The 13,868-nt window shown below is 62.6% G+C and overlaps 2 protein-coding genes across 2 annotated transcripts; one reads left to right on the top strand and one right to left on the bottom strand.

Moving 5' to 3' along the window:
* Positions 1-799: 799 nt before the first annotated feature.
* LOC136302920 (Fc receptor-like protein 4) lies at positions 800-4,919 on the bottom strand. The gene is made up of 9 exons (XM_066206500.1): positions 4,908-4,919; positions 4,196-4,364; positions 3,692-3,955; positions 3,324-3,602; positions 1,848-2,150; positions 1,574-1,660; positions 1,163-1,184; positions 996-1,075; positions 800-909 (listed from the first exon to the last, which is right to left on the bottom strand). The coding sequence occupies exons 1-9, from the start codon at positions 4,917-4,919 to the stop codon at positions 800-802; spliced, it is 1,326 nt and encodes a 441-aa protein (XP_066062597.1).
* A 3,821-nt stretch (positions 4,920-8,740) lies between these two features.
* Positions 8,741-13,179, top strand: LOC136302919 (Fc receptor-like protein 6). The gene is made up of 9 exons (XM_066206499.1): positions 8,741-8,771; positions 9,336-9,566; positions 9,826-10,077; positions 10,179-10,457; positions 11,805-12,107; positions 12,188-12,274; positions 12,852-12,873; positions 12,948-13,009; positions 13,091-13,179. The coding sequence occupies exons 1-9, from the start codon at positions 8,741-8,743 to the stop codon at positions 13,177-13,179; spliced, it is 1,356 nt and encodes a 451-aa protein (XP_066062596.1).
* Positions 13,180-13,868: the final 689 nt, after the last annotated feature.

The following is a 13,868-nucleotide window of genomic DNA, read 5'->3' as shown; positions in this document are numbered from 1 at the left end:
GTGGCTCTGGGGAATGACCTTGTATCGATTCCAGGTGTCCCCAAAGCTGCTCCATCCCTGCCCTCCTCACCTGCACAGGGCACGGGGAATGGACAGGGCTCTGCCCCGCCCCTGCCCCGCCCATTCCGAGTGCCCAAAGCTGTGGGGGCGTCACCCTGGCCACGGGCTGTCCCGACACATGGCGACAGTGGCTTGGGACACGCTCTCACAGTCGGTTCATGCGCGCCGTGACAGTCCCGGCACTCGCAGCGCCATGGCAGCTGGGCCCCTTCCCCGTGCTCTGGGAGCACCGTGCCGGTCCCTCCTTTCCGCAGAGCCCAGCCCAGGGTCTCCGCTCCCCCACCCTGCCGGGGTCTCCCCTCGGCCGTTTCGGGCCCTCCACCCTCGGGGCTCCCCAGGGCCCTGGTTGTTTAGTGGAAGCCAGAACTGGAGAATTCCATTCCTAAAGCCCAACAGGGCAGAACAAACACCACTTGTGCCAGTTTAACCAAAAAGCTGCATTTTGGGCTGAAGTGTATCGAAACCGACCGTGTGCCCTCCTTGCACTGGGAGGGGGAATGTGCCGCCACTGGGACTATGGGAGTACTGGGAAGGGAAAGGGGGAGCCCCTGGGTGTACTGGGAAAAATGGGAGGGGGAATGGGGAAGCCGTGGTGGTACTGGGAGATGGAATGGGGAGCACTGGGTGCTCTGTGCACCAGCCCCTTCTCCTGACCACCACCTCAGGCTGGATGGCAACCACAGAAGCCCAGGGTGAGGGGATCCCCGGTGTCCCCCAGTGCCCCCCAGTTTCCTCAGTGTCACGGCACACTCTCGTAGATGTTGCTGGTATCCTGTGGTCGTCCATGGGGTCCTGGCAGCTCTGCATAGGTCACCGTGGTGTCCTTGGGCGGGGCAGCACTGGGGAGCCCTGTGAGAGACACTGGCTGGGGGGACCCGGCTGGGGGTGACCCCAGCGGGTGACATGTCCCTGTATTTCCCTGTCCCCGTACTCACCCCCTGCCCACTCGGTTTTCACAACATGGGTGTACAGAACCTCCTCCTCCTCCAGGGGGGCCAGGGGCTGTGGATGTGCCCTGTGGGGATGGAGGGGTTTTGGGAGCACATGGAGGGTTCAGGGTGTGAGAGGAGAAGAGGGGTTGTGAATGGAGCCCCCCACTCACCTTTCCTGCTTCTTCCTGGTGGCTGCAAAGGAGAGGGAAGGGGTGACTGTGGGATCCCCAGGGCCCTGACCACCCATGGGAATCCTGAACCACCACCAGACCCTCAATTCCCACAGGACCTCTGAGCATCTCTAGAGCCCCCCAGAACCCCTGAACCGGTGCCCTGAGCACCCAGAACCCCAAGCGCAGCAGGGAGGGAGACCCTCAAAAATCCCCCAGGACCCCAAAAGAAAACCCAACATCGCTGTGTGATCCTCCCACACCTGCCCAAATCGCCCAGGACACTCAGCCAAGGACACTGGGGGCTCTGCACAACCCAAGTCAGGAGCTGTGGGTACCACCCTATCACCCCTTCAGTCTGGGGGCTTCCCACCCCTCTCGGGGAACCCCGTTCCCCCCATGGTCACCCACCAACGCGGTGCCACCAGTGCCAGGCCATGATGACACCCAGGAGCAGGACCAGGAACAACAGGGAACCACTGACCCCTGCAGCCACTGCTGGGGACAAAGGGGAACACAGAGGGGTCACCCATCACCCCAGGGGTCCTGCAACCATTGTGACCTCAGGTGACCCCTCCTGTTTCCTGTTCCCTTTCTGTCACTGCCAGAGAGAGAGTGGGAGAAAACTGAGGTCACCGACAACCCGGGGGTGTCAGACCACCAGGGTGACCCCCTGTGAGCCCACCTCTGCCTCCATGTCCCCACGATGTCACCTCCAGGGCCAGCTCAGGGCTGAGTGCCCGGAACACGCGGTGCCCGTCCTGTCCCAGCTGGTTGGTGGCCATGCACTGGTAGGTGCCTGAATGTCCCACATCGACGTTCCCGAGCTGCAGGACAGGACCCTCGGCCACCTCCTGCCCGTTGTGCAGCCAGGTGAAGTTTACAGGGGCTGAGCCCACCTGCACTGAGCAGCGCAGGGTCACGGGGTCACCTGTGTGCACCTGGTGTGACGGGAGACCTGGGGTGATGGTGGCATTGGCCACGGGAACTGTGTGGACAGAGACAGGGCTGATGATGGGGGGAGGGGCTGGCAGCCAGTGTTGGGCGGCTGGGACAGGGTGGATGAGGGTGGGATGAATTTTGCCTTGTAGAATGTGAGGGTCACATGGGGGCTGTTGTGCCTGGGGACACCAACAGACAGAGGGTCCCAATGTGGCAGTGGTTGTGGCCAACAGTGGATGTGGGAGGCAGGGATGCCATGGGTGCAATGAGGATGGAGTGGGAGGGGGATGGGGCAGGCTGGGGCAGGCTGTGGGTGGAATCACCCCAATCACGAGGGTCCCGCTAACCTGTGACGGTGACATGGAGTGGCAGTGATGGTGACCTGGTGTGGGGGATGGATGTTACAGGTGGGAGGAGAGAGCCACGGGTGGGATGTCCTGGGTGGGGGACGTGGAGCCCGAGGTTCCAGTCACATGGGACCATGATTTGCAGTGGCGGGGGCTGTGGCCTGGGATGGGACAGGGATGGTGTGGGGAACATGAGGGTTGGATGAGGTTGGCATGGGTGGGGTGGGGGTTTCCACAGGTGGGGTCGTCACAAGCTAAGTAGTTCTGTTCCCCAGGATGGTGGTGTGCAATGGGGGCTCTCAGCTGCACTGTCCCCATCGCTGACCCGGCACTGGTAGTAGCCGCTGTCATTGTTCCCAATGTGCCACAGCTGCAGGTGGGCGCCGGTGCCAAGCAGTGCTCCTGAGCCCCCCTGGTGCCAGGTGAAGGACAGAGGACCTGTCCCTGTGGCTACTTTGCAGCTCAGCACCAGGCGGTCCCCCAGTGCCACCTGTCCCCCGGGGCGGCTGAACACACAGGGACACTCCCGAGACTGAGACCCTTGCTGGGGGACACAGGAGGGACTGGGGACAAAGGAAGGGTAGGGGACATGGGGAGGGGAAAGAGGGGGCTTAGGCGGAGGATGGAGAGATCTTCAGGGAGCAAGAAGGGCACCCAAGGAGGAGTGCAGGGACCCCAGAGAGGGATTAGGGTTACATGGGAGAATGGGGTTTGAAGGACCCAGGTAACAAAAGAAGATCAAAGGATGGAGCAGGAACCTGAGAAGGGATGTGAGATGCCAAAGAGGGATGGAGGTCCCCAGGATGGGTAGGGGACCCGAGGAGGCTGTGGGGGCTCCCCGTGCCCATCCCCGCGCCCATCCCCGCACTCACTGCGCACCGTGACGCGGAGCCGGCCGCTGCTCTTCTGCACGGCCCCCCCCTCGGAGCGCACCTGGCAGCTGTAATTCCCCGAGTTGGAGACCCCCACAGCGGGCACCTGGAGCTGCGGGGACACCTGCGGGCCCCCCACCAACTGCCCGTCCCGGTAGAAGAGGTGCAGGAGGGGGGCTGGGGGCCGCAGGGGGCTGGGGGTGCTGAGGCAGCTGAGATTGAGGGGGGACCCCTCGATGAGCTCGGGAGGACCCTCCAGCACCGGCACCGTGAAGAGCTCTGGGAAGGAGAGGGGAGGGGGATTTGTGACCCTGAGCCCCTGCGGAGGGGCTGTGGGGGTTCTGGGGTGGCAGTTGTGGGGTGCTCACCGTGCACTGTCACTGTCACCGGTACCGACTGCACCCACGGTGACAGCTCAGAGTTCACCCGGCCCCCGCAGCGGTAGCGGCCACCGTGGTTCAGATGCAGAGGGGACAGGGACAGCTCGATCCCACGGAGGGACCTCCTGACCTCCTTGAATTCATGGTAGAATCGCATCCCAGTGACCAACATGTCCCGAAAGCCCCGGCAGCGCAGTGTCACCGTGTCCCCCTCCAGCAGTGGCTGGGTCGGCACCTGCAGCACCAGCTGGTCTGGGGGACGCGGGGGTCCTGTCACACCAGAGGGATCCCGTTTTCACGGGGACCCCTCATTGGGGCACAAAATATACCAGGGGTCCCCAATTCCAGAAATAGGGTCCCCCCAAACTGGGATTGTCTGGGATGTCCCCGTGTGCAGGGGACAAGCTCTGGTCACACCAATGGAGCGGAGTCCACCCAAAGCCCTCGGGGTCCCTGCAGAGGGCAGGTTGGGGACACCCAAACTCCCCTCACCATCTAAGATTCTCACAAAGGCGCTGTGCCCGCTGCCAGGTCTGTCACACGTGTAGGTGCCACTCTCAGTGACAGTGAAGTGGTCGGGCGCCTCCAGCCACCAGCGCTGCCCGTCCTTGTACCAGGTGGTGGCACCGGCGGTCCCCGAGCCCTGGCAGGTCAGTGTCACCTGGTCCCACAGCACCGCCGGCCTCCAGGGGGGCTCCACCAGGAGCTGGGTGGTCTGGGCACCTGCAGGTGACAGGGGACACCAGCCTGCCAGGGTCAGCGCGGGGCTGGGGACAGTGGGGTGGGGACATGGCATCCCCTGAGGACTCACCAGCGAGGCCGAGGGTCTGGGCTGGAAGGGAGAAGGGACAGGGCTGGGTGGGGACAGCAGCACCTGGGGGACATGGTGTGGTGTCTGTCCCCAGACTGTCTGCAGTGGGAACACTGGTGTAGCACAGAGATCTTGAGGACAGGGACACCTCAGTCACCCTGGGCTGAGGCAGGACATGGGGACACTGTGGACACCCCATTCTCCTACAGGTCACCACCACCATCCTCACAGCCCTGGTCCCATCAGCAACATCTCCATGGCCCAGTGCCCGTCATCCCATTGCAATGGCGCCTGTCTTCATGCCCCATCAGCATGGTACACGGCCCTTGTCCCTGTTCCTGCATCCCTGTCCCCCTGTTCATGTCCCCACAGCCACCCCACTCCTCTGCTCACACTGGGGTCCATGCCCACACACTGCCTCTGTGGGCCATGGGGACCTCAGGGGACACCCCAGCCCCCCTGTGCCCCCTCCCCACCGGTCTCTGCCCCACCAGGGCCCATCCCCGGGGTGTCAGGCCCGTGCCCGGGGCACTCACCCCACAGGAGCAGCGCCACCTTCCCGGCCATCCCCGTGTCCCCGGCCATGTGCACTGGCTGTCACTCGCTGCTCTGGCGGCTCTTCGGATGAAGAGGAAGGAAGAAAGGTCACACCTCCCCCCCCATGTGTAGGTGGCCCTTGGTAGGGGCAGGGTGGGGGATGGGTGGAGACACAGCAGGGGACAGGCTGGGGACATTATGGGATAGTCTGGGGGCTCAGTGGGGGATGGTGTTCCCAGGAGTGGGGGGCTCAGGGGATGTGGGGAACCAGGGGTGGGTGTCCAGGAGAATGGGGGTCCAGGGGAATTGGGGTCTCCATGTCTCGGGTGATTCAGGGATGGGGGTTCTGCAGGAAAAGTTTTCCCCAGGGGTTTTGGGTCATGGAATATGGGTCCCAGGGTTGGGGGTCCAGGGGAGAAAAGGGGACCCTTGGGAAGAGTGGTTATGGGGGAAGAAGCAGCCCATGGGATGGGATCAAGGCAATGGTGGTCCTGGGCAATGGGAGTCCTGGGATGGGGGCCCCAGGGAGCAGAGACCATGGGAATGGGGGTCCCATGGTTGGGTTCCCAGGGGAATGGGGTTCCCAGGGATGGGCAGTGGCTGAGTGGGCACGGGGGTCTCCGCTCCTGCCCTCGGTGCCTCAGATTTTGGGATGACTCAGAGCCCAGCACAGCCCCCACAGTGTGCTCATGGCCAGGGGGGCACCCCAAGGGTGGAGGCTCTGGGTCTGTGCCCCACACACCCCTGGGCTTTTCCCATCCCCCCATTTCCTGGCTCAGCCATCCCAGGGAACACCTGAGCAGGGAACGGTGGGGGGATCCCAGGAAGGGGCCAAGGGGGCTGGGGGGTGCAGGCAGTGTTTGGGGGCTGTGGGGGATGAAAGACTTTCACTTTCTCTTTCCTGCAGCACAAGGAAGAGGCCATTTATGCTGAGCTGAGGCCGTGGGTTCTGTCCTGGGGGGCACATCCAGAGGGGTCCTGCCCTGAGGGAAAAGGGCTGCTCTGCTGTGGTGACACCTGGGTCGTGTCCCAGGGTCTTGTCCCAGAGGGTTCCTCGTTCTGGAGGTGCCATGTCCTTGGGGATTCCTGTCCCAGAGGTGGCACATCCTGGAGGGCCCTGAGCACTCTCACTGACCCCAGTGGCGCCCTGTGACACCTGGGCTGCCCAAACTTAAGGGGGCACCTGGTGGGATCTTGCCCTGATGATGGTAAATGCCAGGCCAAATTAGGGTCAATTTCCTGATGACAAATTGGTTGAGACAAAATCATACATCCAGGGAAAAAATCCAAAACCTTTTCCCACACCATTCTTTTCCCCAATAAAAAGGAAACTCAGCAAAAATCGAACTGACGATATCGAAAATGGTCTGGTTGATAAAATGCTTTTTATCGTTCCTTTCCCAAAAAGTCACGCACAATAAAATCTGAAACAAATCACAAAGAAATGAGACTTTCTAGTTCCCTTTGGGAGCCCATTGGTGCATCCCACAGCAGCGTTTGCTTGTTGATAACACAGAGTGTGGAATCTCCCTGAATGTCCAGCAGGTCCATGGGATTGTTCCCGGCCTGCTGGGCAGCAACCCAGCCCACAGGGAAGGCTTTGGTTGGGCCCATTTAGGAACTCTGCCCATTTTCCTCCTTCCCACCCTCAAACTTGATTTACCTCCCATGGCTTCAGCTCCCAACAGGGGAGAAACTCTGTCCATCCTTGGAACAGAGCACAGGAATCCGTGGAAATGCCCGTGTGTCCCTCAGGGTCTGCTTCCCTGGGAAATGCACTCCACCCTGCCCTGAATTCCCCTGCCTGGGCACTCCCTGCTCCTGCTGGGACACCCCTGTTCCCCAGATCCACGGCTGGAGGCCCTGCTCAGTATTTCCACACTTTTCCCTCTCTTGTGGTGTCCACATCCAGAACACAAACATTCTTTCTGGGAGGTTCCAAAGGGCTGCAGGTTTTGTTCAGGAAGGAGGGTCCCGGTCAGGTTGTTGAGCAGATGGGTGTGGGATCTGCAGAACTTCTGGGGCTCTCTCAGCCCCTTGCTGAGAGGGACAAAATGATCAATTGCTGCATTTCCAGACTGCTTCCCTCAGAGCTGCCCCTGCAGGGCGGTTTGCAGCCAGCCCTGCTCTGAAAACCATCAAAGGCCCTCGCAGAGCCACTGCTTGGGCTCCCATTGGCTTTTGTGCTTCTTGCAGGGCCCAGCAAAGCACAGCCAGGCCTTTTCCTGCCACAGAATTGTCACCTTTGCAGCAGCTCTAAAGCTGCCAGAATCAAAGCCAAGGGGGCGGGGGGAGCCTCAGGTCGTGGCTGCCACCTGGGGCTGGCCAGAGCCGGGCTGGCCAATGCCCATCCCTGTGCACTGGGGCTGGGCCATGGCTGGGCCCCACACTTGGATGGCCACTGGCTTCAAGGAGGAGGAGTTGGGGAGCTCCTTCCTGCCTGGGGCTCCATTCCCGAGCTGCTCTTGCCGGCTCACATCCTGCAGGGGATGAGTGAGAATGGAGGAGTCTGGACCCCTCCCGGAGCTGCCATCCCCCAGGACAGGACCCCCTTGGCCAGCATGTGTCCCCCCCAGGACAGGATCCCCCCAGGACAGGACCCCCCTGGATTTGCCCCTAGGACAGAACCCGCCCCCCGTGTGACACTCAGCACAAACGGCCTCTTCCTTCTGCTGCAGGAGAGAGAAAGTGAAAGTGTTGAGGGACACAGCCCGACACCCCCATCCCCCACAGCCTCCCACCCTCCCTGCAGACCCCTCACCCCTGCTTCCCCCCCCCTGGGGTCCCTCCAACCCGTTCCCTGCTCAGGTGCTCCCCAGGATCATCAAGGCATGAACTGGGGGGTTGTGAAATTGAGGGGAAAAAGGAAGGAAATGTATAATGAGGAGATGAAAAAGGTCCTTGGGGGTGGGGGAACACAGACCCAGAGCCCCTCAGAACCCACCTGGTGATCACCAGTCCACGAGCACCTTGGGGGAACTTGCTGGGCTCTGGGTCACCCCAAAATCTGAGGCACCCAGGGAAGGAGCTGTGACCCACAGGCCAGAACAGCAGCTGCCCATGTCTGGCCTCCTAATTCCTTATGTTCCCCCTCCCTGGGACACCCATCCCACAACTGCCATTCTTCAGGGTCTCCATGGCCCAGGACCCCATGTCCACGGAACCCTCTCCCATTCATTACATCCCCTACAACCTCCCTTCCCGCAGGACATTGACTGTCCCAGGACTCCTCAATCACATGGGATCCCACATTCTCCCTGCACCTGTCCCCTGGCACACCCATCCCATGACCCCAAATCCCTGGAGCCCATGTTCCCCTGTCATTCCCATCCTTGTGTCCCTCCAGCCCTGGGGCCTCCCTTTCCCATTGCACCCCCATTCCTGGTGACTCCCCCTCCTCAGGACCTCCATTCCCCAGGGACCCCATCCCTGGCTCCCCAACCCCCTGAGCCCCCACTCCTGAGAACTCCATGTCACATCTTGGGCCACCCAGCCTTGTCCCCAGCCTGCCCCACCCTGCCCACAGCGTGTCCCCAGCTTGTGGCCACCCCACCCCCACAAAGGGCCATCTCCACATGATGATAAGACCTGACCTTGCCTTCTTCCACCCTGGCCAAAGAGACACCACCCGGGGGACAGCCACCCCTGGGAGTATGTGACAGCCAGCCTGGATGGCCGGGGACACGGGGATGGCCGGGAAGGTGGCGCTGCTCCTGTGGGGTGAGTGCCCCCGGCACGGGCCTGACACCCCGGGGATGGGCCCTGGTGAGGCAGAGACCGGTGGGGAGGGGGCACAGGGCGGCTGTGGGGTCCCCTGACGTCCCCAAGGCCGGCAGAGCCAGTGCACGAATGGTGCCAGGGTTGTGGGGTGGGTGTGGGGACAGGAACAATGGGACAGGAATGTTGGGACAATGATGGAACACAGGGATTTGGGGAGGCACCATGGGGCTGGTGGGGGTGACCTGTGCCAGTATGGGGTGGTTCTGGTGTCCCCATTTCCAGGGTGTCCACAGTATCCCCGTGTCCTACCTGAGCATAGGGTGGCCGTGATGTCCCTGCCCCTGAGGGGTCTGTGCCACACAAGCACAGTTTGTGGACAGCCCCAACACTTCATGCCCTGGTGCTGCTGTCCCTGCAGTGGCACCCCTCCCAGCCCTGTCTCTTCTCCCTTCCAGCCCAGACCCTCGGCCTCGCTGGTGAGTCCTCGGGGGATGCCATGTCCCCACCTCGCTGTCCCCAGCCCCGTGGTGGCCCTGGCAGGCTGGTGTCCCCTGTCACCTGCAGGTGCCCAGACCACCCAGCTCCTGGTGGAGCCCCCCTGGAGGGCGGTGGTGCTGTGGGACCGGGTGACACTGACCTGCCAGGGCTCGGGGACTGCCGGTGCCACCACCTGGTACAAGGATGGGGAGCAATGGTGGCAGAAGGGTCCCGACCACTTCACTGTCACTGAGAGTGGCACCTACAGGTGTGACAGATCCGGAACACGGAGCAGCCGTACCGTGAGAGTCTTAAATGGTGAGGGGGGTTTGGGTGTCCCCAACCAGGCATCTGTGGGACCCAGTGGTCTCTGGGTGGGCTCCACTCTGTGTGTAAGCTCCTGGTGTGACCAGAGCCCATCCCCTGCACACAGGGACATCCCAGAGCATCCTGATCTGAGGGGACGCTGTTGTGGCACTGGGAACACTTGCTGCGCTGGACATGTTCCAATGGGGGCCCCGGTGCTATTGGGAAAGCACAGACCCTCACAATGTGACGGGATCCACTTGTCTGCCAGATTGGCTGGTGCTGCAGGGGCCGGCATGGCCACTGCTGGAGGGGGACACGGTGACACTGCGCTGTCGCAGCTGGCAGGACAAACCGCTCATCAGAGTGCGATTTTACCGTGGGGATGAGAGTATGAGATTCCTCCATGGGACGGAGCTGTCCATGTCGCCTCTGCAGCTGCACCGCAGCGGCCACTACAGCTGCGGGGCCTGGCTGGACTCCTGGATATCACAGGACTGGAAAGAGGTCAGTGCCAGTGCTAGTGACAGTGCACGGTGAGCACCCCACTGCCTCCACCCTGACACCCCAGCAGTCCCTCCCCAGGGACTTGGGGTCACAAACCCCCTCCCCTCTCCTTCCCAGAGCTCTTCACGGTGCCGGTGCTGGAGGGTCCCCCAGAGCTCATCGAGGGGTCCTCCCTCAATCTCAGCTGCCTCAGCACTCCCAACCCCCTGCGGCACCCAGCCCCCCTCCTGCACCTCTTCTACCGGGACGGGCAGTTGGTGGGGGGCCCACAGGTGTCCTCGCAGCTCCTGGTGCCCGCCGTGGGGGTCTCCAACTCGGGGAATTACAGCTGCCAGGTATGCCCCGAGGGGGGGGCCGTGCGGAAGAGCAGCGCCCGGCTCCGCGTCACGGTGCGCAGTGAGTGCAGGTATGGGCACGGGGAGCCCCCACAGCCATCCCAGGTCTCCCATCCCCGTTCAACCCTCTGTGTGCCGCCCTGCCTTCCCTGGGCTCTCCCTGCGTCCTCCCATCACCTTCCCTGCTGCCTGCATCCCTCACCAGGTCCCCTCACCCCTCCCCAGCTGCACCTCTCCCTCTCTGAGGTCCTTCCATTGTCCACAGGTCCCATCATCCCTGTCTGGGTCCCCAAAACCTTCCCTGTGGTTCCCTTCAACCCTCTCTATGTGTCTCCTGGCTGAATCTCTCACCCTGCCCTGGGGTCCCTTCCAGCCTTTTCCAAGCCTCTCTCCCATCTCTGGGCCCCCTTCTTCCTCACAGGGATCCCTCCATCCCTCTCTGATCCTCCCCCTCTCTAAATCCTTCACTGCTCCATGGTGACCTGCCACTCCTCCCATGTCCACAATCCTTCCTGTGTCCACCCGCAGGTATCCCACTCTCCAGGGTAGTGCAGCCTCCTGGGGGACAGGTGGCACAGGGTGACTGCCTGGTGCTGAGCTGTGCAGTGGCCACAGGGACAGGTCCCCTGTCATTCACTACACACTGGGGGTGGGGGTGCTCAGCCACCCTGCTGGGCAGTGGCCCCCACCTGGAGCTGTGGAACGCTGGGGACGAGAACAGTGGCCACACTGGTGCTGGGCCAGTGATGGGGACATCGTGGCTGAGAGCCCCACATTGAATGTCACTGTCCTGGGTGAGCAGGACCCTTGGGCTGAGGGTGATCCCACCCACAGCATCCCCAATTCCACACATTCCTATTCCACCCCAACCCCCCACACCATCCCCAATCCACCCCAGGTCACAGCCCCCACCCCTGGCTGTCACAGCCCAGGGGAACTGGGACCGTCTGGCTCCAGGTGTCCCCACCCAGGACATCCAGGCCATGGATCCCTAATGCCGCCTGTCACATGTCCCACTCCCCATCAGGTCACATTCACCCTACTGAGCGTGACTCTCCAGGGGAGTGAGACCCTTGGCATTGGGGTGATGCCCCCGTTGATTTGCCTCATCAGACCCATCACATCCCACCCACGCCATTCCGTGCCCCCCACGAGGTGACAGCCATTACCACACTTGGACACAGCTGCCCTCATCCCGTCCTCACCTCAGCCTCATCCCATCCTCATCCCTCCCCCCTCATCCATCACATGCCCTCATCCCACAGTACATGATGGCTCCACCCCATGGGGTCACTGTCCTGGCTGAAGGAGACCCTCTGTCTCCAGGTGCCACCACACAGACTCCCTCAATCCCCCAGGCTGGGTGCAGCCCCTCCTCCTGGCCTCAGCCCTGTCTCTGTCCCCACAGTGCCTGTGGCCAATGCCACCATCACCCCCGGTCCCCTGTCACACCAGGTGCACGCAGGTGACCCCGTGACCCTGCGCTGCTCGGTGCAGGTGGGCTCAGCCCCTGTCAACTTCACCTGGCTGCGCGATGGCCAGGAGGTGGCCCAGGGTCCCGTCCTGGAGCTTGGGAATGTCAGTGTGGGACATTCGGGCACCTACCAGTGCGTGGCCACCAACCAGCTGGGACAGGACGGGCACCGCGTGTTCCGGGCACTCAGCGCTGAGCTGGCCCTGAAGGTGACCCCTGGCTCACCCTGGGTCACAGGTGGGCTCACAAGAGGTCACCGGGGTGTTCAGGATCCCCTGAGTTCAAGGTGACCCCAATGTGTCCCCCTCTGTCCCCAGCAGTGGCTGAGAATGTCGGCAGGACCCTCCTGTTCCTGCTCCTGCTCCTGGCTGTCATCGGGGGCTGTCACTGGTGGCACCATTGGGGTGGGTGACAATGGGGGGATGGGGGTCCTGGAGTGAGGGGAAGCCCCCAGAGTGGGGGCAGAGACAGGGCAGCACCCAGGGCCCCTGAGCTGGGGGAAAGTGAGCCCACAGTGACCTCGGCTGGGGGTCCTGGGGGATTTGGGGGAAATTTGGAGGGTCTTGTTTGGGCTCCAAGGGCATCCTTGAGTGGGCTTTGAGGGACATTGGGATGGCACTGGAAGCTCCTGGAGGGTTTGGGGAGCTCTTGGAGAGCTGTGCAGGGATGTTGGGGGATCATTCTGGGGTCCTGGGGAATTTGGGGAGTACCTCTCTCTGCCGGGCTTTGGGTTCTGGGGCACAGAGGGTCGGGGACACTGGGGGGCTTGGGGACACTGCAGTGGTGTGGATGTTCTGGGGGGTTCAGGGGTGCTTGGAGTGTCCCATGGCAGAATCAGGGGTCTGGTGGGAATTGGGGCTCCAGTGGGGATTTGGGGGTCCTGTGGGTGGTTGGAGCTGCCAAAGTCCCAGGAAGGTTCAGGCGTCCCGGGGTTTTCATGGTCACGGTGACCTTCTCGTTGACCTCTCCTTTTCGTTGCAGCCACCATGAAGCCCCAGGACAGGTGTGGGGGGCTCTGGCTGGGACTCCCCTTTCCCCCTCCCCAGACACCTGTCAGACCTCCCCTTATCCCCACAGGATTCCCCCAGAGGAGGGGGCAGTGCTGCACCCCCACATCGTGGGCACTGAGCAGGCAGGGGGTGAGTACAGGGGGGGACAGGGACATGTCACCCACGGGTGTCACCCCCCACCCCGGTCCCCACAACCGGTGTCACTCTCAGGGCCCCCACGGGTGTCCCCTGGCCCTGCCCCACCTTGGGATCCACAAGTGACCAACATGGCGCTGCTGAGACCCTACGATGCACAGTAGGATAACCATGACACGTTTGTGAGTCTGCTGCGCCACTGGGGACATTGGCAGGGCTCAGAGGCATCGATTCCCCTCAGCGGTCCCTTCTTCCTCTTCATGGCACCCCACAGGGCTCGTCCATCCCTCACCCAGTGCTGAGCGGGCACATCACCCTATTCCTTCTTACTGTACTCAAAATTTGGCTGTCTGATTAAACTGTGTGAGAAACAAGGCTCAATCCTTCATATTTTTAAATATTCATAAGGGATAAATAAAGCGTAAAATGGACAGCAAACAGCGTGCTGGGTCCTTGGACACTACCAGAGGCACACGGTTATCTATAACAATTCTTCTCTTCCCTTCCCGCCTGGGCAGAGGTCCCCAGGTGCCGGCGGGGTCGGCCCCGCTCCGCCGCGTGGCCCCGGGCCTGGTGCGGCCTGGCCGGGCCCGGCCGCTGCTGGAGCCTTGGCAGGGCCGGGCCCGGTGGCTCCCGGGCAGGGCAGGGGAGGAGAGAACGCCCCGTCCCGGCCGGATGGGGCCTCCAGCGGCTGCTGACATCCTGCCGCTAAAGCCGCCCCCATGGCGGCCCCGGGAGGCCTCGCAGGGCCGGGCCGGGCCCCCAGCGCAGCCGGGCAGAGGAACGGGGGAAGCCCCCAGCGCGGCTTTGGAAGAATTCTTTACTATGAACAGCTCCAGACACCGGCACCAAG

Source organism: Chamaea fasciata, unplaced genomic scaffold, assembly GCF_029207755.1.
Source record: "Chamaea fasciata isolate MVZ Bird 193981 ecotype frontalis unplaced genomic scaffold, bChaFas1.0.hap1 SCAF_31, whole genome shotgun sequence".
NCBI lineage: Eukaryota > Metazoa > Chordata > Aves > Passeriformes > Sylviidae > Chamaea > Chamaea fasciata.
The sequence above is the reverse complement of the archived record's forward strand: the minus strand, read 5'-3'. Positions and strand labels throughout refer to the sequence as shown.

What these genes read in the sequence shown, in the direction of transcription:
- LOC136302920 (XM_066206500.1), bottom strand. An exon ending in CTTTGTGAGAATCTTAGATG is followed by an intron (nt 3,956 to 4,195) that starts GTGAGGGGAGTT and finishes CGCGTCCCCCAG; the next exon opens with ACCAGCTGGTGCTGCAGGTG. An exon ending in GCTCCGCGTCACGGTGCGCA is followed by an intron (nt 2,151 to 3,323) that starts GTGAGTGCGGGG and finishes CTGTCCACACAG; the next exon opens with TTCCCGTGGCCAATGCCACC.
- LOC136302919 (XM_066206499.1), top strand. Translation starts at nt 8,741, where the DNA reads ATGGCCGGGAAGGTGGCGCTGCTCCTGTGGG. An exon ending in GGTGGCGCTGCTCCTGTGGG is followed by an intron (nt 8,772 to 9,335) that starts GTGAGTGCCCCC and finishes TGTCACCTGCAG; the next exon opens with GTGCCCAGACCACCCAGCTC. An exon ending in GGGCACTGAGCAGGCAGGGG is followed by an intron (nt 13,010 to 13,090) that starts GTGAGTACAGGG and finishes TGTCACTCTCAG; the next exon opens with GGCCCCCACGGGTGTCCCCT.